The sequence below is a fragment of the Equus przewalskii genome, chromosome 27, assembly GCF_037783145.1.
Source record: "Equus przewalskii isolate Varuska chromosome 27, EquPr2, whole genome shotgun sequence".
In the NCBI taxonomy this organism is placed as follows: domain Eukaryota; kingdom Metazoa; phylum Chordata; class Mammalia; order Perissodactyla; family Equidae; genus Equus; species Equus przewalskii.
The window spans coordinates 39,628,475-39,653,058 of record NC_091857.1 but is presented as its reverse complement, the minus strand read 5'-3'; the positions used below and the strand labels follow the sequence as shown (position 1 = coordinate 39,653,058).

General features: G+C 50.7%; 4 protein-coding genes across 6 annotated transcripts in view; all 4 read left to right on the top strand.

Moving 5' to 3' along the window:
* The window catches only part of TSPEAR (thrombospondin type laminin G domain and EAR repeats), a 178,884-nt gene that overhangs the window by 131,381 nt on the left and 22,919 nt on the right, over positions 1-24,584 (top strand). For both annotated transcript variants that reach the window (XM_070597830.1, XM_070597831.1), the window contains exons 3-4: positions 22,110-22,348; positions 24,416-24,506. In XM_070597830.1, coding sequence (XP_070453931.1) covers positions 22,110-22,348; positions 24,416-24,506 — 330 coding nt within the window. The remainder of the gene's footprint in view (positions 1-22,109; positions 22,349-24,415; positions 24,507-24,584) is intronic.
* Positions 2,538-5,334, top strand: LOC139079946 (keratin-associated protein 10-4-like). 2 transcript variants are annotated; one of them, XM_070597833.1, is made up of 2 exons: positions 2,538-3,646; positions 3,797-5,334. In XM_070597833.1, exons 1-2 carry the CDS (start codon positions 2,669-2,671, stop codon positions 4,208-4,210), a joined length of 1,392 nt encoding a protein of 463 aa, XP_070453934.1. In that variant the 5' UTR covers positions 2,538-2,668; the 3' UTR covers positions 4,211-5,334. The 2 variants fall into 2 exon arrangements, with proteins under 2 accessions (XP_070453934.1, XP_070453933.1); XM_070597832.1 differs by having other exon boundaries at positions 2,538-5,334.
* LOC139079816 (keratin-associated protein 10-1-like) lies at positions 8,788-10,340 on the top strand. Its single transcript, XM_070597251.1, has one exon. The coding sequence runs from the start codon at positions 8,867-8,869 to the stop codon at positions 10,022-10,024; it is 1,158 nt and encodes a 385-aa protein (XP_070453352.1). The 5' UTR covers positions 8,788-8,866; the 3' UTR covers positions 10,025-10,340.
* LOC139079949 (keratin-associated protein 10-12-like) lies at positions 19,202-20,420 on the top strand. The gene has a single exon (XM_070597837.1). The coding sequence runs from the start codon at positions 19,254-19,256 to the stop codon at positions 20,100-20,102; it is 849 nt and encodes a 282-aa protein (XP_070453938.1). The 5' UTR covers positions 19,202-19,253; the 3' UTR covers positions 20,103-20,420.

The window sequence follows — 24,584 nt, the reverse complement described above, 5'->3', positions numbered from 1 at the left end:
GTTATACTAATGAATATCTGTTTTCCTTTCTATTCATATTTTAATTGTTAAAGTCAAGAATGAAACAATACAATGGAAGAAATGTCTCTTTAAGACGGAATTGATTCTGTTTCCTCCACATCCATCTGCACCCCCATCCCCCAGACTCCCCCTTCTCAGTCTTTCTGGTCCAGTCATGTGCCGCATAACGACGTTTCACTCAACGACGGACCGTGTGCACAACAGTGGTGCCGTAAGATCAGTACCATGAGCCTAGGTGTGTAGTGGGCTATACCACCTAGGTGTGAAAATGCACTCTGTGACGTTCACACAATGACGAAATTGCCTGACGACGCATTTCTCAGAACGTGTCCCCATCATCGTTCAGTGACACGTGACTGGAGAAGCTACAGCAGCACTCTCCGACAGAAACACAGCACAAGCCACACGTGTAACTGTAACTATGATAGTAGCCACATTTAAAAATGAAAAAGAAACAAGTGAAATTAATTTAATAACATATTTTATTCAACCCAATGTATCCAAAATACTATCGTTATCAACATGCAGTACTGACTACTTTTAAAGTCCTCAGTAGCCACAGGCTGCCAGTGGCTCTCCAGTGACAGCATGGACCCTCCCCGCTGTCGTGACGTCTGTTACGATACATTGGAGATGCGCGTTTGCACTGAGAACCCGCTGTGCAGGATATTTGGGCTTCCGCCCATGTCTCCCTTCCTTCACACCCACGACAGCCCGACCTCCACGTCCTTGAACTTGGTCATTTGTCGTATTTAAGTTTTTTTTTTTTCAGGAGAGAACCATACTTTTTTTTTTTAAGGAATACTGTCCAGGCTCCTCCTTATGTGGAAATATGTTGCTATCTTTACTAGAGAAAGATGTAATAATTTGAAAAAAGGAAAGATCAACCTTAGGGGCAGAGGTTCCCCCAGAAGCTCTGCGTCTCTCACCGTTTGGTGGAAGAGGGCCCAGGCTCAGCTCGCCATCGCTTCATCCCCGGACAGCATGCCGTCTCTTCCTGTGTGGCGACGGGACTGTTCTTAATTCTTTTTCATTGAAAGACTTGCCCGGATATTTCTAGGGCGGGCTCTAGAGATCTGATTCTCTTGAAATTCATGAAGTCTTTCCACTCCAGACGCACACATCTTTGTCCCTTCAGCTCGGAGTGGTTCATACTCGGTTATTTCTTTGCTTATTGTTTCGACCCTAATTGCCCTTTATTTCTCCCTAGCCACAGACTTATCACATTTGGTCTCAGCTAAGCATACTGTCTGTTTATTATATTTTTTCTTGTCGTGTTTGTGGGTGTCATCTTTTACTTCTGTGTTTTGGAGGAACTAGCAGTGTTTGTCCTTAAATGGTATTAACCATTGAATTGATTCTCTGTGGGGTTGGTTTTGCTCTTTCCTGCCTCCGTTGTGAATGTTTAATCCAGCTGCTTGGAGCAAATTTCCCTGGACCCTTGCCATCTTCCATCTCCACCACTGTGTTTGGAATGGGGAAGTCCTGGTTAAGAGCGTAGATCCTGTACACAGACAACTGGCCTCCGGTCCCAGTGCTGCCACTTTGTGCTGTGTGACCTTGAGCAGGTTGCTCAGCCTCTTTGTGCCCAGGCTTCCTCATCTGTTCACAGTAACTTCCTCACTGAGTTGATGTGAACATTAAGTGAGTTAACAGATGTGAAGTAAGCAGAACACTGCCTGGCACAGAACAGGTGCTCAGAAAATGTCATCTAACATCACCAGCAGCTATTGGAGGGTCATTTCTAAGATGTGGGAGTTTTCCCCAGGGCCAGCCCATTATGACTTTGTGTCCCAGCTTCCCTGGGACCCTATCGTCTTGTATTCCATGAGGGAAACCAGCTGTTGCCTAAGGTTTTCTTTTGGGCGTTGCCCTAGATGCGGAATTTCTGTTGCTCCTAGGCCGAGTTTTTAGGGGATGGTCTCTCCCTTCCCCTCAGGGTTCTAAGTGTTTCAGGGCATCACCCTTGAGTGAGGCAAATTCCGGCCGGAGGGGGCTGTTTGCCCCGCCGTGGAGCCGGCGTGCACAGCACATGCTGGAAGGCCATGCGGGCGTGGGTAAAATCCTGATGGACACTGAGTGACCAAGGAGAGGGATGGCCCTGAGTGCCCCACGACTATATCGTACACCTCAACTTTCTCAGACACGACGTGTGTGCTCCTGGTGCAGGTTCACACCGTGCCCGAGTCTTACCTGCGTCCCTGAACCTTCCTCTCGGGCACTTTATGTGGGGCTGCGACAGCGCTGGGCGTCTCTCCCTTGGGCTTTCACCCGGTACCCATGGGGTAGGGAGGGCTGCGTGTGGTCTCACACCCCGCCCTCCGCGAACGTGACCTTAGACCTGTCTCTGTGATCTAATGCTCGGCACCAAGTATATTTTACAAGATGTGCAAGTGTCACTATACGCATAAATTTTAAAATACCTAAAAGTAATAAAATAATTTAAAGCACTCCAAACATAGGAAAGATGGATGCAGAATTCATCGCTCTGGAGAAATGTTCCCTCTAAACCCCAACTCAGCAGAAACTCGCCTCAAATATTTTCTGCAAGTTTTCTGGACCAAACAGGAGAGACAGGAAAACACACCCTGCAACATACTCCCAAGCAAATGAGTAAGAACTGAGTGTAGAAAATCAACCAGCAGTAATGAGGGCTCTCCTGCAGCCCGCGCTCAGCATCAACACGGAAGGGAGGGCGTCCTGGGGACAACACAAGCCAGGGAGGGGTATAAAAGCCCACGGCCCCGGGTACCATACACACTCACACACTCCCACACTAATACACACCCTCCTCCAGCCCCACCGCCCCACCATGGCCGCCTCCACCCTGTCCGTCTGCTCCAGCGACCTCAGCTATAGCAGCCGGGTCTGCCAGCCCGGTGCCTGGGACTCCTGCCCTGACTCCTCCTGGCAGGTGGACGACGGCCCAGAGAGCTGTTGCGAGCCCCCCTGCGGTGCCCCCAGCTGCTGCGCCCCGGCCCCCTGCCTGACCCTCGTCTGTACCCCCGCCAGCTGTGTGTGCAGCCCCTGCCAGTCAGCCTGCAGCAGCTCCTGCACGCCCTCGTGCTGCCAGCAGTCTAGCTGCCAGCCGTCCTGCTGTGCCTCCTCCTCCTGCCGGCAGGCCTGCTGCGTGCCCATCTGCTGCAAGCCCGTGTGCTGTGTGCCCATCTGCTCTGGGGCCTCCCCCTGCTCAGACTCCTCATGTTGCCAGCAGTCTAGCTGCCAGGCCTCCTGCTGCGCCTCCTCCTCCTGCCAGCAGGACTGCTGTGTGCCCGTCTCCTGCACCTCCGTCTGCTGCAAGCCTGTGTGCTGTGTGCCTGTCTGTTCTGGGGTCTCCCCCTGCTCAGACTCCTCATGTTGCCAGCAGTCTAGCTGCCAGCCCTCCTGCTGCACCTCCTCCTCCTGCCAGCAGGACTGCTGTGTGCCCGTCTCCTGCACCTCCGTCTGCTGCAAGCCTGTGTGCTGTGTGCCTGTCTGCTCTGGGGTCTCCCCCTGCTCAGACTCCTCATGTTGCCAGCAGTCTAGCTGCCAGCCCTCCTGCTGCACATCCTCCCCCTGCCAGCAGGACTGCTCTGTGCCTGTCTCCTGCACCCCTGTCTCCTGTACCCCCGTCTGCTGCAAGCCCGTGTGCTGTGTGCCCATCTGCTCTGGGGCCTCCCCCTGCTCAGACTCCTCATGTTGCCAGCAGTCTAGCTGCCAGCCCTCCTGCTGCGCCTCCTCCTCCTGCCAGCAGGACTGCTGTGTGCCCGTCTGCAGCACCTCTGTCTGCTACAAGCCTGTGTGCTGTGTGCCTGTCTGCTCTGGGGCCTCCCCCTGCTCAGACTCCTCATGTTGCCAGCAGTCTAGCTGCCAGCCCTCCTGCTGCACTTCCTCCCCCTGCCAGCAAGACTGCTGCGTGCCCGTCTCCTGCACACCCGTCTGCTCCAAGGCCACCCCCTGCCCAGCCCCCTCGTGCTGCCAGCCCAGCCCCTGCCCCCCGTCCTGCTGCAAACCCTCCTCCTGCGTGTCCCTCATCTGCCGCCCCATGTGCAGGCCCACCTGCTGCGTGCCCGTCCCCTCCTGCTGCGGCCCCGCCTCCTGCCAGCCCAGCTGCTGCCGCCCGGCCTCCTGCGTGTCCCTGCTCTGCCGCCCCACGTGCTCCCGCGCTGCCCGCTGCAGCCCCGCCTCGGCCCAGAAGTCCTGCTGCTGACCTGGCATGTCCCTGAGGGCCAGCCGTGCTCCAGGCCCATGGCCAGTGGGACTGAGCTCCGAGATACCAGCACTTAGCCTTCGCCAGGAGTTTATAACCCCAGAAAAGACCAGCAGGCTGTCTCCTCTGTGTTCACCAGAAAGAAAAGGGACTCCCTTTTCCTCCAGAGTCTGCCCAGCAGTTGCTGCCACAGCCATCCCAGAACCCAGCACAGGCCTGAGCCATCAGAGGGGGTCCTGATTCTCTGTCCCCCTGCCCCTCCTCCAGTCCCTGCCCCTGTCAGTCGCATGGGAGGACCTGCCACCTGACCTGATAAACTCGCCTCCTTTTCTCCACGTGCCTCTTTATACATCTTCTTTCCTGGTCCGAGTGTGGTGTGGCAGGGGCTGGGGGAGGGGTGCATACACAGGCCTCCCAGGACTCCTGGCCGTAACCTCCTGTGACCTTTCACAGGAAAAGAGAGGCAGGAAAACCCAGGAATCCAGGCCCGGCGTGACCCTGGAGCGGCCACCCTGTGCTCCTGGCCTAGGCCCTGCTGCCCAGGCCGCGTGCTCTCCTGCAGGCCTCCCCCATGTGAGCTGTGAGGTGGCCGCACACCCCATGGTCAATAGCATGCCTCTGGAGGCCTGACGCTGCTGGAACCCGCCCTCTCCTCCGTGGCCCCCCAGGGCCTTCCTCCCGGGTGTGGGGATCCTGGCGGGGAAGACGGAGTGTTTCCTTGACTGTTCAGTGTTGCTTATCAAAGGCGCACCACAGCTGTCCTGGGGGGCGCCACCCAGATCCCCCTCGCGAGCACCCACTGTGGGGGTGTAGCTGACGCACAGCCCCGGCTGCCGCCCCTTCGACCCACCACATCCAAACCAGGCTGCTCCCTGAAGTTGACCGAGCACAGCTGGGGTCTGAGCAGGGCTGTTCCCGCGGACACGAGTCTCCTCCCACAGGCCCCTCGGCTCCAGCACCCTGTCCACCCGTCCCAGGCCTTCTCAGAGCTGTGCGGCGTCTGAGGCGCTGTCCCCACTCGCTGCTCACAGGAGTCCTGCCTCGTTAAGGCCCCCCCCACCAACCCCCGCTCCTCCTGTTTACTCTTTCATGGGCATTCCCACAATAAATCACTTGCAAATCGATCCCATCTCGGCATCTGCTTCTTGGAGAACCCAAACTGACTCCTGCACTGTTATTTCTGTACCACTAGAAAGAAAGAGAGAAAAAGACAAACACAACCAATGAAACTATGACCCGATACTCTTACACGACACGTGAAAAATTCACTCCAGCCTCTTCTTGCCTTTAAATTACTTCAATCTATTCTGAGGGATTTAGGCAAATGTTTCACCTTCATTTGTATGTATCTGTATTTAAAAACATAATGGATTGATCTACTTGTTGCTTGTGGGCATGGCCTTTTCTTGGAGCCTGTGGAGCTCTTGGCTGTCTATTTATCTGTGTATGGAATTACACCATTCCATACAACGAATGCGTGCTTCATCCAGGGAGAAATGCAAATATACCACTGTGGGCTCCTATACATACAGTGGCCACTGGCATTTCTAGACAGACTGTGATCAGTTAAAGATACATGCTGTAAACCCTAAAATCCAAAACAAGGAGCTGTGGCTAATAAGCTGACAAAGGAAATAATACAGAATCATAAATAAAATCAACTAATCCAAAAGAAGACAGAAAGAGAGGGAAAGGAGGATGAAGAACACACTGGAAACAAACTCTGCAAGAGGACAGAGTAAACCTCACTGTGTCGACAATCACACTAAACGTAAGTTGTCTAAATACTCCCATTGAAAGGCAGAGACTGGTGGATTGAATAAAAAAAAAAAGAAACAAGACCTCACTTTATGCTGCCTATAAAAAATGTAGTTTAAATATAAGATGAAAATAGATTAAAAGTAAAGAGGTGGGAGAAGATACATCATGCTAACATTAATCGAAAGAAACCTGCAGCAGTGATACTAATATCATTCAAAATAGATTCCAAATGAAAGAATATTGCCAGAGATTGAGGCTCATTTTATAAAGATAAAGGAGCCATTGACCCTAAATGTTTCTGCACCTCATAACAGACCTTCCGAATTCATGAAGCAAAACCTGCCTGAACTGCAATGAGATACAGACAAATGAACATTTACAGTCTGAGATTTCAATACTCCTCTCTCCACAACTTATAGAAAAAACAAACAGAAAATCAGGAAGGGTGTAGACTATTTGAGTGATGCTACCAACCAGTTTGAACTAATTGGCATTTAAAGAACACTCCACCCCACAAACAGAATAACCACTCTTTTTAAGTGCGTGCAAACATGTACCAAGATAGACTACATTAACTAAGATAGGCCATATTTTGGGCAATAAAACAAGTCTCAACAAACTTAAAAGAATTTAAGTCATATAATGTTTATTCTCTGACCATAATGGAATTAAATTAGAAATCCAGCACCAGAAAGATCCTGTAAGATCCCCAAATATTAAGAAATGAAAAGGACTTCTAAATAACCCATGGGTCAAAGAAGAAAGAAAAGGGGAAATTAGAAAATAGTGTGAACTGTATGAAAATGAAAACACACATCCAAATGTGTGGGGTGCTGCTAAAGCAATTCCAAGGGGGGAATTTACAGCACTGAATGTCCAATTAGAACAGAAGGAGGCTCTCAGATAGACGACCTCAGCTTCCATCTGAGAAACTAGGGCGAGTGGGCCCAGCTAAACTCAAGGAAAAGAGACGATAATAAAGATCTGAGTGGAAAAATCAATGAAATGGAAAACAGAAAAAAAAAATGAGAAAATCAAAGAAACCAAAAGCTGTTTCCTTGAGAAGATGATAAAATTGATAAACCTTTAGCTAGACTGACCAGCAAAACAAAGAGAGAAGATGCTAATCACCAAATCTAGAATGAGGCATGTGACGTCAGTAGACATCCTGCAGACACTGAAAGTGTAATAAGAGAACATGGAACTATTTTATGCCCCAAAACTTGACTACCTAAGTGAAATGGACAAATTCTTTGATAGACACAAACTACCAAAACTCACTCAAGAAGACATATATAACCTGAGTAGCCCCAGACCCATTAAAGAAATTGAGTCTGCAGCTGAAAACCTTCCCACAGCCCAGCTGCCTTTCCACAGGTGAAGGGTAAGCCAACCGTGGGACATCACACCACAGAACCCCACCTGCAAGACAAGGAGCCAACTGTGGACATGCACAGCAGCTTGAATGGACTGTAAGGGAATTGTGGGGTGCAAAAGTCAACCTCAGAAAGTGACGAGCTGTATGACTCCATTTGTGTACATTCTCATTGTAAGAAAAGGAGAGAGATGGAGAAGAGATGCGTGGTTGTCAGGGGTTAGGGAGGAGAGTGTGGTCGGTGTGGGTATGAGAGGAGTAGATGAGGGAGCCTTGTGATGACGGCACGATTCTGCATCTGATGGTGGTGGTGGTTATATGATCTACGACTGTGACAATACTGCATAAAACTACACACACACGAGTGCGTGTAAATCTGGTGAAATCTGAATAAGATCTGTGGATTGTCCAGCTCCTGGTTGTGACTTGTACTAAAGTTAGGCTGGATGCTATCATTGAGGAAAACTGGAGGAAGGGTACACGGGACCTTCTGTATAAAGTTTTTGTAACTTCTTGTGAATCCATAATTTAAAAAAAAAAAAACTTTCCACAAAAAAACCCTCCAGGCCCAGATGGCTTCACTGGTGAATTCTATCAGGAAAAGAAAACAAAAAAAACACCAGAGCATCAAACAAACCCGCTGTCCACTTTCTGGTGGGTGCTGGGAGGAGGCCACACAAGATGCTGTAACGTGTGGCCTATCCAGTACCTTCTCTTAGGCTGAAACCAGGGAACTGGCCAGATCCCCCACGTCATCATCACATGGTCATCGAAATCTCCAAAGATCTTCCATCCACTCTCAGCACCGCTTCCATCTACCGGAACATGAGGCCCCTCCTGATGTGGGCACCACGCAGATAATGCGGGCAGGGCTGACAAAGACACTGCCCGTGGCCGCCGCCCTGCCTCCCGGAACTGCCTGTCTGCACCCTGACGACCCCAGCCCAACAGCCCCCAGCCCCACGCCGCACACAGGTGTGGGGTGAATGAAGAAGGAATATCTGGAAACCTGCAGTGTCGGGACTAGTGCTGAGGTCTCCCGACACGGCCCCTCTGCTCCTGCCCAGCACCGAGGGGATGGGCTGTCCCCCACGTCCCTCCCACGGGCACCTTTCTCCCCACATGATCCATGGGACCCGGCCAAGCCACAGCAGCCCCACCAGGGTCGACCACGGCTATCCGCCCGAGGAAGTCACGGCCACACATCTACCTTGACCAACCACGAGGGCACCTTTAGGAGGAAACCCGTGGCCATAGTGTGGCCCACACGCCAGCTTCCGCAGGGCCAAACACTGGTCAGGCGGTCACTCAGGTTCCCACCCAGCAACTGACTCATCTAATGAGGCTTCATGGGCCCTGCCAGAGTCACCAACAAGGAAGGGGGACGTGAGAGCCTCCTGCGGGGACAACACAGGCCAGGAGCTGGATATAAAAGCCCGGGCATCACAGAGCACCTCACACACGCCCAAACACACACACACACACTCACACCTACCCTCCTCCAGCCCCACCGCCCCACCATGGCCGCCTCCACCCTGTCCGTCTGCTCCAGCGACCTCAGCTATGGCAGCCGGGTCTGCCAGCCCGGTGCCTGGGACTCCTGCCCCGACTCCTCCTGGCGGGTGGACGACGGCCCAGAGAGCTGCTGCGAGCCCCCCTGCTGCGCCCCCAGCTGCTGCGCCCCGGCCCCCTGCTTGAGCCTCATCTGCACCCCCGCCAGCTGTGTGTGCAGCCCCTGCCAGGCAGCCTGCACCAGCTCCTGCACACCCTCGTCCTGCCAGCAGTCTAGCTGCCAGCCGTCCTGCTGCACCTCCTCCCCTTGCCAGCAAAACTGCTGCGAGCCCATCTGCTGCACCCCCGTCTGCTGCAAGCCCGTGTGCTGTGTGCCCATCTGCTCTGGGCCCTCCCCCTGCTCAGACTCCTCATGTTGCCAGCAGTCTAGCTGCCAGCCCTCCTGCTGCGCCTCCTCCTCCTGCCAGCAGGCCTGCTGTGAGCCCGTCTGCAGCACCTCCGTTTGCTGCAAGCCTGTGTGCTGTGTGCCTGTCTGCTCTGGGGTCTCCCCCTGCTCAGACTCCTCATGTTGCCAGCAGTCTAGCTGCCAGCCCTCCTGCTGCAACCCCTCCTCCTGCCAGCAGGCCTGCTGCCTGCCCGTCTCCTGCACCTCCGTCTGCTGTAACCCCGTGTGCTGTGAGCCCGTCTCCTGCACCCCTGTCTGCTGTAACTCCGTGTGCTGTGTGCCCGTCTGCTCTGGGGCCTCCCCCTGCTCAGACTCCTCATGCTGCCAGCAGTCTAGCTGCCAGCCCTCCTGCTGCACCTCCTCCTCCTGCCAGCAGGCCTGCTGCGTGCCCGTCTGCTGCACCCCCGTCTGCTCTGGGGCCTCCCCCTGCCCAGCCCCCTCGTGCTGCCAGCCCAGCCCCTGCCCCCCGTCCTGCTGCAAACCCTCCTCCTGCGTGTCCCTCATCTGCCGCCCCGTGTGCAGGCCCGCCTGCTGCGTGCCCGTCCCCTCCTGCTGCGGCCCCGCCTCCTGCCAGCCCAGCTGCTGCCGCCCAGCCTCCTGCGTGTCCCTGCTCTGCCGCCCCACGTGCCGACCCTCCTCCTGCGTGTCCCTGTTCTGTCGTCCCACGTGCTCCCGCGTGGCCCGCTGCAGCCCCGCCTCGGCCCAGAAGTCCTGCTGCTGACCGGGCACGTCCCCCAGAGCCAGCCGGGCTCCAGGTCCCACCCCGTGACCGTGGTCCTCCCAGTCCCCTCAGTCCAGTACTGACCTGTTAGGTGGCTGCCCCCACCCAGGACAGGGTCCACCCAGGTGTCCACTGTCCTGACCTGACCTCTGCCTCCCAGGAACCTGGACGTCGCTGCTCCCCAGCTGCTGCCTCCAGGAGGCTCCTCCATCTGCCTCTGGGTCACCTGTCCTCTCCCAGTTTCTCTGCTCGGGTCACTTGACTTCCAAGCTGTCAGCCCCTCCTCAGCACCCAATAAACTTCCTTCATCACCTGATGCGCTTCCTTCATCTGACACTCGGGGGTGGGGTTGGGGCGACACATGGTTCTGACCAGACATTGGTCTCCTCCAGCCGCGAACATTTGTGGAAGTGAGTGACTGAGGAATCCCGAAGGGCAGTGGAGTCCCTCCTCTGGGCCGGGTCACCGGTGGGACTCCTGCCCTCGCCCAGGAAGGTCAGTGCCTGCTCAGGCCGTGCTCGGAGCTTTCCTGAGGCTGGTCACCTGCAGATGTGTTGTGGTCTGGGTTCTCAGGTCCCCTTGACCTTTTCCACCCACTGTCCCATCTGGGCTAACTGGCTCCCCAGAGTCACCCGCTAGCAAGCTAGCCTGAGGACTCCACGCAGCACAGCCTCTGCGGGGCCTGGGGTCAGCCTTGTGGTCCATCTGCAGGTCTACATTTCTATCAGAAACATGATGGCGTGAGAGAGGAGCTGCTCCAACCAAGATGGGGTAAGAAGGACTGGATGACCTTCCCACCTGGGCCAACCCCCAAAACTAACAAAATTGTGAAGCACGGGTGTTCAAGGACCTGAGAAGCACAGAACGGGACCAGCAGAGAGAGAGAACAGAAAACTGGGTCTCACACCTGGCCCAGCTCACCAACTAGAGTGTGTTTCCAGGCCCCAGTACAGAAATGGTGAACCCATGTGGAGCTCCATGGACCCCTGCATTTCAGAGATGGCCTTGGGAGTTGGGGGAGACCTGGGCAGCTCACGTTTGGGGTCAGAGTGCGAGAGAGAAGAGAGCAGCACTGGGTACTCCCCAGTCCCACAGAGGGTCCCCTGCAGTGTCAGCTGAGTAATGATCCACAAACACATGTGAGCCTGAGACTGGCGCAAACCAATAGAACTAGATGGACCAGTCCCCAGGGATCCAACCAAGCCTGAAACAGTGCCTGCCCCACCTGCCAGCTGGAAAATTCTCACAAGTCTGAGGATACCAGGTACACCGCTCAGAAGGGTACTGACCTAGTTGTGGGGTAAAATTCACCCTAATGTCACCACTGGTCTAGTCCTACCTGTCAAAGCTTATATGCAAGCCTCAAAGATGAGCCATTTCCAAGTAACTTCCTACATCCCAGAACAGAGGTCAAGTATATTCATAAATAATTCAGCACTCAACAAGGTAACATTCACAGTTTCAGACATCCATTCAGAAATCACCAAGCATGCAAAGTGGCAGGAACATATAACCCATAATGAGGATAAAATCAATCCATTAAGACCAAGCCGGAAGTGTCACAGATGATAGAATTATTAAGACTTACAACTATGCTCCATTCGTTCAAGAAGTCAGAGAAAAGATTAAGCAAGCGTATCAAGGAAAGATGAGGAAGATTTAAAAAGACACAAATAGAACATCTAGCAAGGAAAACTATAATGTCAGAGGTGAAAATTACACTAAACAAGATTAACCGCAGAATAGACACTGCAGAAGAAAAGACAAGTGAACTTGAAGGCAGAGAAGTGGAAGTCACCTAAACGAAACACAGAGAAGAAAAAGAAGTGGACAGCGCATTAGTGAGCTGTAGGACAACTTCAGTTGACCTGATGTACGTGTAATTGGAGGTCCCAAAGGAGAAGAGAAAGGTAGAACAGAAAAGATGCCGTCAGATTGGACGAAGAGGCAAACCCCATCTATGCTGCCTACAAGAAGTGTACTTTAAACATAAAGAAAAAAGAGGTTAAAATTAAAAATGGAAAAATAAGAGTAAATTAAATTCCAAGCCAGCATAAAGTTTGAAATGATAAAGATTAAAGCAAAAATCAGTGAAATTGAAAACAGTAAAACAATAGTGATAATCAATGAAGCCACAGTTTGTGTTTTGAAATGATAAACTTGATAAACTCTAGCTAGACTAAGTAAGAAAAAGACAAGGAAGACACAAATTACCAATATCAGGAATGGAAGGGAAGGAATTACTACAGACCTCATAGGTATTAAAGAAATTAAAAGGGAGTACAACAAACAATTCTATTCCTAAAAATCGGGCAATTAAGATGAAATGGACTCATTCCTTGAAGACATAAACCACCAAAACTCACTCAAGAAAAAAAAAAAGATAAACTTAATTGTTTTATATCAATTTAATAGACTTTTTTGAGAGAAGTTTCAGGTTCTCAGTAAAATTGATCGGAAAGTACATAGAGTTCCCATAATACCGCCACTCTCACACAGGCACAGCCTCCCCCCTGTTGACATCTTGAGACCGTGATACATTTGCTACAGATGTGGTTCATTTGTTATAATTTATAAACCTACATGGACACGTCTATATCACCCACAGTTCATAGTTCAATTAGGGTTTACTCTTAGGGGTGTACGCTCTATGAGTTTTGATAAATGTATTATGACAATAAGGACCATTATAGTTCATACAGAATAGCTTCCCTACCCTAAAAAATCCTCTGTGCACCACCTGCTCATCCCTCCTTCCCTGCTAGGCACTGGCAACCACTGATCTTTTTACTGTCTCCATAGTTTTGTCTTTTCTAGAATGTCATATAGTTGCAATCATACAGTATGGAGACTTTTCCCATTGGCGTCTTTCACTTAGTAATGTGCATTTAAGGTTCTTCCATATCTTTTCATAGCTTGATGGCTCATTTCTTTTCTTCCTAAATTTTTTATTGAGGCAAAATACACATAATATAAAATTTACTATCTTAACCATTTTTAAGTGCACAGTTCACTGGTATTAAGTACATTCACAATGTTGTGCAACCATCACCACCATCCATATCCAGAACTCTTTTTATCTTGCAAAACTGGAACTCTATACACATTAAACAATAACTTCCCATTCTCCTCTCCCCCAGCCCCTAGGAAGCACCGTTCTACTTTCTGTCTCTAAAGGACCTCATCTAAGCGGAATCATATAGTATTCGTCTTTTTGTAATTGGTTTATTTCACTTACCATAATGTCTTCATGGTTCATCCATGTTGATGTCAAACTTGCTTCCATTTTTAAGGCTGAAAAATATTCTATTGTATGTATATACCACATTTTGCTTATGCACTCATCCATCCATGGATACTTGGATTTCTTACACATTTTGGCTATTGTTAGTAATGCTGCTATGAACATGAATTTACAAATATCTATTGGAGACTCTGCTATCAATTTCTTTGAGCATACACCCAGTAGAATTACTGGCTCATATGATAATTCTACTCTTAATATTTTGAGGAACAATATACTGCTTCCCACAGTAGAGTACCATTTACTGTTCCCACCAACAGTGCACAAGGGTTCCAATTTCTCCAATTCTCACCAACACTTGTTATTTTCTGTTTGTTTTTTTATATATAGTAGTCATTCTAATGGATGGAAGGTGGTATCTCATCGTAGTGTTGATATGCATTTCTCTAATGATTAGTGATGTGGGGCATCTTTTCATGTACTTACTGGCCATTTGGATGTCTTCTTTGGCAAAACATCTGTTCAAGTCCTTTGCCCATTTTTGAAGCAAGTTGTTTTTGTTATTGAGTTTTAGGAGTTCTCTTTATATTCTGGATATGAACCCCTTGTCAGATACGTGATTTTCAGATGTTTTCTCCTATTTCTTTGGGTTACCTTTTTTCTCTGTTGATATTGTCTTTTGATGCAAAAATATTTAAAATTTTCATGAAATTCAATTTGTGTATTTTTTTAATTTTGTCTATGCCTTTGGTATCATATCCAAGAAATTATTGCCAAATCCACTGTCATGAAGCTTTTGTCCTGTTTTCTACTAAGACTTTTATAGTTTTAGGTCTTACATTTAGGTCATGGATCCATTTCGAGTTACTTTCTGTGTATAGTGTTAGGTAAGGGGCCAACTTCATTCTTCGCATGTGGTTATCCGGTTTTCTCCCAGCACCATTTGTCAAAAAGACTGTCTTTTCTCCATTGAATGGACTTGGTGCCCTTGTCAAAAACGATTTGACCTAACGTGTGAGGGTTTATTTCTGGACTCTTTATTCTATTCCATTGGTCTATATTTCTGTCTTTATGCCAGTACCACCCCGTTTTGATTAGTGTAGCTTTGTAGTAAGTTCTGAAATCAGGAAGTGTGAGCCCTCCAGCTTTGTTCTTTTTCAGGATTGTTTTGGCTATTCGGGGTCCCTTAAGATTCCATACGAATTTTAGGATAGATTTTTATGTTTCTGCAACAAATGTCATTGAGATTTTGATAGTGATTGCATTAAATCTGTAGATCACTCTCGACAGTACTGACATCTTAATGATACTGAGTCTTCCAATCTGTGCACGTGGGATGTCTTTCCATTTATTTATGTCTTCTTTAATTTCTTCCAGCAATGTTTTGCAGTTGTCATCGTATACGTCTTCCACCTCCTCGGTTAAGTTAATTCCTAAGTATTTCATTCTTTTTGATGCTAGTGTAAATGGAATTGTTTTGTAATTTCTTTTTTGGGTTGTTCATTGTTATCATAAAGAAATACATCTGATCTTTTGTGTGTGTTGACTTTGTATCCCGCTATTTTGCTGAATTCATTTATTAGTTCTAACAGTTTTTTTGTGGAATCTTTAGGATTTTCTACATATAATATCATAGCATCTGTGAACAGAGATGACTTTATTTCTTCCTCTCCAATTTAGATGCCTTTTGTTTCTTTTATTGTCTAACTGCTCTCCCAAAACTTCCAGTACTGGGGTGAACAGAAGTGGCAAAAGTGGGCTTCCTTGCCTTCTTCCTGATCTTAGAGGAAAAGCTTTCAGTTTTTCAACATTGAATATGTTTGCTGTGGGTTTTTCATATATATATTTTATTATGTTGAAGAAGTTTCCTTCTGTTTCTAGTTTGTTGGTTTTTTTTTTTTTTTTTTTTGAGGAAGATTAGCCCTGAGCTAACTGCTACCAATCCTCCTCTTTTTGCTGAGGAAGACTGGCCCTGAGCTAACATCCATGCCCATCTTCCTCTAGTTTACATATGGGATGCCTACCATAGCATAGCTTGATAAGCGGTGCCATGTCCACACCCGGGATCGAACTGGCGAACCCCAGGCCGCCGAAGCAGAACGTACGCACTTAACTGCTACACCACTGGGCCAGCCCCCATTGGTTGTTTTTATCATGAAAGGGTACTGAATTTTGTCAAATGCTTTTTCTGCATCAATTGAAATGATTATGTATTTTTTCCTTCCATTCTGTTACTTTGGAAGCATCTTTGCCTTCCAGGAATAGATCTCTCCAGGTCACGGCATATAACCTTTTATATGCAGCGTGATTCAGTGTGCTAGTATTTCGTTGAGCATTTTTTGAGTGAATGTTCATAAGGGATATTGGTCTGTAGTTTTCTTTTCTTGTAGTGTCTGGTATCAGGGTAGTTCTGGCCTCATAGAATCAGTTAGGGAGTGTTCCTTCCTCTTTAATTTTTAAAAAAGCTTACAGTGAATGAGGAATAAATGAAAAAATCTTTAATCTGATAGAAGACATTTATGAAAACCTTACAGCCAACCTCATGCTCAACTGTAAAAGACCGAATGCTTTCCTCCCAAGACCGGGAACGACACACAGACGGCCTCGGAATCAGACCATCCTGCAGGCTCCACCCACTGCAGGAAGGCAGGGAGAGGAAATGAAAGGCAAACATACTGGAAATGAGCAATAAAACTGTGTCTACTCACACGATTGTCCACAGAGAAAACCCTCGAGAATCTACAAAGAAAAAAAAACCCTCCTAGAAATAGAAGAGTTCAGCCAGGTTGAAGAATGCAAGCTTAAAATAATAAAAATTAATTATTTTTCTATATAATAGCAATAAAAAAATTGGAATTCAAAATTTTGTTTAAAAGTATGATTTACAACAGAATAAAAAATGAAAAGTATAAATCTAACAGAATACCTACATAATGAAAACCATGAAAACACTAATGAAAGAAATCAAAGAAGACAGAAATAAATGGAGAACCAGACCACGTTCACAGTTTGGAATACTGTTATAAGTTACCTCCAAATTGATCACGGCAATCCCAATCAAAATCTAAGAAAGAGTTTTTGTTGTTATCAACAAGCTGATTCTAAAACTATTTATAAAAGAAAAGATACTCAAATAGATACTCAAATGGCCAAAATAATTCGAAATGAAGAACAAAGTTGGCGGACTCACACTCCCTGACTTCAAGATTTTCTATAAAGCTACAGCAATAAAGACAACATGATGTTGGCAAAAGGGGAGGTACACAGGTCAGGGAAACAGAATAGAGAAACAGACCCACACAGACAAAGTCGTCTGAAGTCGGACAAAAGTGCAAAGGCAGGTTAATGAGACAGAAGCATATTTGGAACAACTGGACGTCTATATGCAAAAAAGAAAGTGAACTTTGGCCCATAACTTGCACTTAATGTAAAAATTTAATTGATTATAGACCTAAATGTAAAAGTTTTAAACTGTTAGAAGAAAATCTTTGTGACCTTGTGTTAGGCAGAGAGTTCTAAGATTCAACACCAAAAGCGTGATCTAAAAAAGAAAAAAGTGATCAATTGGACTTTATCAACATTAAACTTTTGCTCTTCAAAAGACATGGTTCAGAGAATGAGAAGACAGACGAACCACAGAGTAGTAGAAAATATTTGCAAACCACACATCTGACCAAAGCACTTGTATCCAAAATACATAAAGAACTCTCAGAATTCAATACTAAGAAAAGCTCACAAAGGAAGGGGACTAAAGATTTGAAGAAATACTGCCAAGTGTTGGCAAGGATGTGGAGGAACAGGAGCTCTCCTGCAGTGTTGGTGGAAATGTAAAATAGTACCACCACTTTGGAAGACAGGTTGACAAATAAGCACATTAAAGAATTTCAGGCGCTGGTCTGGTGGCAAGGTGGTTAAGGTCGTGCACTCCGCTTTGGAGGCCCAGGGTTTGCCAGTTTGGATCCCGGGCATGGACTTATACACCTCTCATCAAGCCATGCTGTGGCAGGCGTCCCACATATAAAACAGAGGAAGATGGGCACAGATGTTAGTCCAGTGCCCATCTTCCTCAGCAAAAAAGGAGGGTTGGCGGCAGATGTTAGCTCAGGGCTAATCTCCCTCAAAAAATAAATAAATAAATACGAATTTCAGCACATCACTAGTCATCAGGGCAATGCAAATTAAACTACAATAAGGAATATCTGCACACTTATTATAAAGGTTAAAATTTTTTTAAAATTCACAACATCAAGTGGCACAGCCCCCTTGGAAAATAGTTTATCAGTTTCTTGTAAAGTTAAACATACACCTACCATATGGCCCAGCAATTCCACTCCTGGGTGTTTACCCTAGGGAAATGAAACTCATGATCATGCAAAAACCTGCGCACAAACAATGATGTAGCAGCTTTGTTCTTAATCGTCAGAAACAGGAAACGATGACAAGGTCCTTCAATCATTGACTGACTAAACAAACTGTGGTGTGTCCATTCGATGGGGTGCTACTCAGCGAGAAAAGGGAATGAACTATTGGTGAACACGACAACAGGGAGGAATCTCAAGGGCATTCTGCTAAATGAGAGAAGTCAGACCCAAAAGGCTTCATACTGTATGACTGATTAATATGACATTCCAGAAGAGACACGACTATCGTGACTGAAAATCAGCGGTTGCCGGGGGTTTGGGATGAGCGGGGAGCTGACTGCAATGGAGCAACACAGGGGCACTTATGAGGGGGTGGAATTCTTCTGCACGGGGCGGTGGTGGTCCACACCCACCTGTCAGAACTCAGACCTGAACGGCACAAGGAGTGAATTAGGCGAAGACGGAGACGGAGGGGACCGCAGTTCTGGGTTCTGTGAGGTCAGCCAGATGCATTTCCTCTCCCTAAAGAGGCTGACGGCCTCAGCCTGCTGTGTGCTAGGGTTTTTTTGTCTTCATTATTTTTTGTATTCTCCTTCCCTTGCGTTTGTGTTTTGTTTGGCTGGACCACATACTCTTGAGATGTTTTCATGGAGAGCGTATGAGTGGCGCCTTTCAGAACAGCTGTATGACCGGAAATACTTTAATGTCCATACACCACAGGACCCCATGCAGTTGTGTAATCAAAGTCATTTTCCCTCAGCCTTCGAAGGCTTGGTCCCACTGTCTTCAGGCATCTCGACTTGCTGAGTTGAAGAAGGATGCCGATCCCTCTGGAAACTTTCAGGATGTGTCTTTGTCTTTGGTGTCAGATATTTCACCAGTGTGTGTAGACACGCACCATTTTTCATTGACCTTGTCCCATATTGGGTCAAAATTCTATCTGAAGACCCATGTTTCCCCTCTGCTCTGGAAAAGATTCTGTTTCTCCCTTTTGCTGGTCTCTTCCTGGAAATTCTATTTGGTGAACACTGGACCTTCTGGAATAGCATCGGCTTCTCCGAAGGCTCCTTCCTGTATTCCATCTCGCCTTGTGTTTGACATGCTTCTTTGTCTATCTTCCCACTTCCTCTTGGGTGGGTCAGTCCTACTGTCCAGCCCTTCTGTTTGTGGGGGACGTCCCACCCTGATGACCTGTGCCATCCCACTTCAGCTCCGTGTGGCCCCGTCACTGAGACTCTGGGGCTCACGTCCCCTCACCTGCAGCGTGACAGAGGACACTTGGAGAGCGAGCCAGCAGGGCGACTGCCGTGGGCAGGGCTGCAGATGTGACAATTGTCCTGTGGTGTTTGCCTGGAGAACCAAACACAGGTCAGGGGGTCAACTGTGTTGTCAACAACAATGGGCATTTTACAAGCGGCAAACTCTTTTATGTAAATAAACCAGAAGCAACAAGGGCTCCGGGGACTCAGCTCAAACACTAACAAGGAAGGAGAAGGCTCGGTGAGCCGCCTGCTGGGGCAACACACACTGGAGAGGTGTATAAAAGCCACAGCCCCAGGCACCATGCACACTCACACACACACTCACACACACTCCACTCTCCTCCAGCTGCACCAAACCCACCATGGCCGCCTCCACCCTGTCCGTCTGCTCCAGCGACCTCAGCTATGGCAGCCGGGTCTGCCAGCCCGGTGCCTGGGACTCCTGCCCCGACTCCTCCTGGCGGGTGGACGATGGCCCAGAGAGCTACTGCGAGCCTCCCTGCTGCGCCCCCAGCTGCTGCGTCCCGGCCCCCTGCCTGAGCCTCATCTGCACCCCCGCCAGCTGTGTGTGCAGCCCCTGCCAGTCAGCCTGCACCAGCTCCTGCACACCCTCGTCCTGCCAGCAGTCTAGCTGCCAGGCCTCCTGCTGCGCCTCCTCCCCCTGCCAGCAGGCCTGCTGCGTGCCCGTCTCCTGCACCCCTGTCTGCTGCACCCCTGTGTGCTGTGTGCCCGTCTGCCCTGGGCCCTCCCCCTGCTCAGACACCTCCTGCTGCCAGCAGTCTAGCTGCCAGCCCTCCTGCTGCACCTCCTCCCCCTGCCAGCAGGCCTGCTGCGTGCCCGTCTGCTGCACCCCCGTCTGCTCTGGGGCCTCCCCCTGCCCAGCCCCCTCGTGCTGCCAGCCCAGCCCCTGCCCCCCGTCCTGCTGCAAACCCTCCTCCTGCGTGTCCCTCATCTGCCGCCCCGTGTGCAGGCCCGCCTGCTGTGTGTCAGTCCCCTCCTGCTGCGGCCCCGCCTCCTGCCAGCCAAGCTGCTGCCGCCCGGCCTCCAGCGTGTCCCTGCTCTGCCGGCCTGTGTGCAAACCCTCCTCCTGCGTGTCCCTGCTCTGCCGCCCCACGTGCCGACCCTCCTCCTGCGTGTCCCTGCTCTGTCGTCCCACGTGCTCCCGTGTGGCCCGCTGCAGCCCCGCCTCGGCCCAGAAGTCCTGCTGCTGACCGGGCACGTCCCCCAGAGCCAGCCGGGCCCCAGGACCCACCCCGTGACCGTGGTCCTCCCAGTCCCCTCAGTCCAGTCCTGACCTGTTAGGTGGCTGCCCTCACCCAGGACAGGGTCCCCGCATGTGTCCACTGTCCTGACCTGACCTCTGCCTCCCAGGAACCCGGACGTCGCTGCTCCCCAGCTGCTGCCTCCAGGAGGCTCCTCCACCCACCTCTGGGTCACCTGTCCTCTCCCAGGTGCTCTGCTCGGGTCACCTGTGGACTTTCAAGTGTCAGCCCCTCCTCGGCACCCAATAAACTCCCTTCCTCACCTGATGCGCTTCCTTCATCTGACACTCGGGGGTGGGGTTGGGGCGACACATGGTTCTGACCAGACATTGGTCTCCTCCAGCCGCGAACATTTGTGGGAGTGAGTGACTGAGGAATCCCGAAGGGCAGTGGAGTCCCTCCTCTGGGCCGGGTCACCGGTGGGACTCCTGCCCTCGCCCAGGAAGGTCAGTGCCTGCTCAGGCCGTGCCAGAGACGTGACCACAGCAGTGTGGAGAGTCCCTGGTCCGAGGTGCCCTGCTGTGAAGTCAACTCCTTGCTGCCACCTGCCTCCGGTTCCCAGACAGCACCCTAAGGATGTTGTCCTTGCTTTGTCATTTGCGGGCCTCCAAGCATCACATCCACTTCCTGAACGCTGTCACATGGGGAAGTTCCCCTCCCTTCTGGCAAGTCCCAGTGCCACCTCCCACCATGGAAACCAATGAGGCCATGTGTGTCCCCCTCAGCACCCAGAGTGGCAGAGGCCATGTGACCAGGTGGACTTTGCTGAATTAAGTGTTAGAGTAAATATGAGGCCCATGGAGGGTTTCTCTTCTTTAGCGTTAGAGGTGCATGGAATTTGGGCAGAGACTTGCTAAAGAAAGATTATACTCTATAACTATTTTACATAGGTGCTTTGGCAGTGGATGTTTGATAACTTTCCATTTTTTACCCTTTTAACGTGTTAAGCTGGGAATTAATAGCTTCTAAGTTGCAATTACTTATAGTCAAGTATACACGGTTTCTGTACCGTCCAAGTAGGAAACTGATGTGCGGCTGGTTTTGCTGGCATTCTGAGATCACGATCTTGGTGGGTGGTGCACGGATTTTAATTGTGGTCAGATACGCGTAACACAAACTGTTTTTGAGTGTACAGCTCAGTGGCATTGAGTACATTCACATTGTTGCGCAACCATCACCACCATCCATCTCCAGACCTTTCCATCTTCCCAAACTGAAACTCTATCCCCATTAAACACTAACCCCCCATCCACCTTCCCCAGCCCCTGCCACCCACCCTTCTACTTTCCCTCTCTATGAATCTGACTGCTGTACGTACCTCATATAGGTGGAACCATGCAGTATTTCTCCTTTTGTGACTGGCTTATTCCACTTGGCGTAATGTTCTCAAGGCTCACCCATGCTGATGTCAGAACTTCCTTCCTTTTCAAGGTTGAATAATATTCCATTGTATGGATAGGCCACATTTGACTTAGCCACTCATTCTTCCATTGATGGACATTTAGGTGGCTTCTATATTTTGGCTGTTGTGAGTAATGCTGCTGTGAGCATGGGTGCATGACTATGCCCTTGGGATCCTGCTTTCAGTCCTTTGGGTACGTCCGCACAAGTAGAATTGCTGCGTCATATGGTAATTCAGTATAGATTTTTTGAGGGGCTGCCATAGTGTTTTCTATAACAGAAGAACCATTGTGTTGCACCAGCAGTGCACAAGGGCTCCAATTTCTCCACATCCTCGCCAGCACCTGCTATGTTCTGTTTTTCTGACAGTAGCCATGCTCACAGGTGCGAGTGGTGCATTTGGTTTGATCACAGACCGTGGGTGCTGCAGGAAATCCTGCAGCCGGGAGCCCCGCCCTCCCCTGGCTGTCTTTCCCTGCCGGTCCTCCCCTGCCCGTCCTCCTCCACCCATCCTCCCCTGCCCCCCTCACCCCCCGCCCGCGTCCTCTCTTGCAGAAGAACGAGTACCTGCTCGCGGTGGTGGCAGAGGACCGGGATGCGCTGCTGCTCGGCCTGCGCTACTCGCCCACCCAGCTGCACTTCCTGTTCCTCCGCGAGGACTCGGCCGGCGCCTGGCAGACCCGCGTGTCTTTCCGCAGTCCGACACTGATGGACAGCCAGTGGCACACGCTGGTCTTGGCCGTGTCTGAAGGATCCTTCTCCCTCACCATGGACTGCGGCCTCCCCGTGGACGTGTAGGTACCAGGACGCCCGGAGAGGGTCGAATGTGTGTGTGCTGCCCGACAAGAGGGGTCCAGAGTGGCCGGGCCAGGTGCAGCTCTCGTGGTGCCGTGTGAACCCGGTCTGGGGGCACAGCCCAGCACCCCCCGGCGCGGGGTCAGGCTGGTGGAGAAACAATCATTAGGAACCACCCGCTGAGGCGGGGGCGCCAGGGCCATCGTCAGGACCTGGGGTCAACCCTGCCCCCAGCAAGGCCCGGGTGGGGCAGGGGCGAATGCTGGAGGAGGGCATCTAGAGGAAGCTGAGGCCTGGGCCGGAGTCCAGGCTGGGTGAAGCGGACTCGACCAGGAGAAGAGTGTTGTTACCATCAGCAAAAGGCCGTAGGGGTTGTAAAGCCCACAGGCGCCAGATCCAACCTGTGGCTGCAGCCTGGATCAAGACCCGGTGCTTGCTTTGACTCTCAACGCGATCATTTAACCTACGACTTGCTTTCCTCCTCTGGGATGAGCCAGTAAATCATCACTAAAACCCTAAATAACCGTGCAGAATAGTCCCTAGTAGCTTTGATGTGACCCCAGGCACTCGAAGCCCGAGTTCATATCTGGTCCTCATGGTTGCCTGATTCCCATGGCCTGGAAGCCAGTCGGCTGGACTAGGGAACGGTGAGTCCCTGCAGCCCGGCCAGTGGATGGTGACCCATGTCAGCCCTCAGCTCCCATCCTTGCCGAGTGGGGCTGGCGATTCTTTCTTTTTAATCACAAATGGTCCAGTTTATGTTGAATCTATCATTATTCCAAACATTAATTTCAAAGGCAGACTCTTATTCTGCTTTGTTATTATGTAACTTATTCCATAATAAAAAGAATACTTAACATTTATATACTTTGTTTAAACACGTCTTTATCACAGCCCTCCCCCACCATGTCCCCAAATTCATCGGGGCGTGTATGGGGGCGGGGGATGACTTCTCAGAGAGCCAGCAGTGAGGACAGCCCTGGGATGGGGCGGATGCAGGAGGCCAAGTGGGTGGGGGACGAGGAGCTGGGGCTGGAGCTGATGGTGGCCAAGGAGGAACGTAGGCCCCGAGGCCAGACATCAGAGGCCTCCTAGGCATCATGGAGGGCACACACCAGGACTCAGGAGGCCGGGGAGCTGTGCTCAGAGCACAGGACACTCTGGAACAGCGGTCAGGAGCTGACCTTGGCACGGCCAGCTACAGCCAGACGGCAAAGATTGGAAGGAGCAGGTGCTTCTACAAGAGGATGTGGCATGGTGGCCTGAGAGGGCCTACGCAGCCAGGAGAAAGCCTGTGCCTGGCTTTTCCACCCCAGAGGCTCTGGCCACACTGTCCCCTCCAGCAGGGCACCCACCTTCTCCCTGTCCCCACATGCACCTGCACATCCAGACCTGCCTCCAGCTGTGAATTCCAGAGGTTCCCGGGTCACCGTCAAGGCGAATCCTGTCCTGCCCTGACACCATCTGTCCCCTACCGGGCTCGGTGGAGGGCAGGCATGCCAGGCACCCCGTGCAGGTAGGAGCCACTAAAGGCTCCTGTGAGACAGAGAAGAGCCACAGCACACCTCTCGGCACACGCTTTTGCCGAAGACCTGTGTCCTGGGGTGAAGAGCGTCCCCCCAGTTCACACCCACCAGAACCTGTGACGGGACACGAGGTCTTTGCAGCTGTGATCAGGTTAAGCTGAGGTCACACTGTGGGCCCTGATCCGGACACTGGTGTCCTTATGAGGAGAGGAGAAGGGGCACAGAGGAGAAGCCGTGCGACGACGGGGCATAGAGCGGGGTGATGCTGACACGAGGCGGGAACGCCGGAGCCCCCAGAGTTGGGAGAGAAAGGGAGGGTCTTCTCAGAGCCTCCAGGGGGAGTGCGGCCCTGCCTGCACCTTGACTTTGGAATGCTGGCCCCAGGACTACCGGAGAACACGTTTCTCTTGTTTCAGCCGCCCAGCCTGTGCACTCTGCCACGGCCGCCCCTGGACACTGGTCCGTCCCTGCCCTTTTCTACATAAACGGGCAGCCATCCTGCTCTCCCATGGCCCTAAAACCCTCCTCCAATGTTTTCAGAGTGGCTGACGTGCCCTTCCCGGCCACCCTATCCATGCAAGGAGCCCGGTTCTTCATCGGCAGCCGGAGGAGGACCAAAGGCCTGTTCACGGTAGGTATGGAGGGGGCCGCCAGCCTGGCCCTCTCAACACCTGTGCTCATGGGGGGCTGTCACCACAGGTCTGTCGCT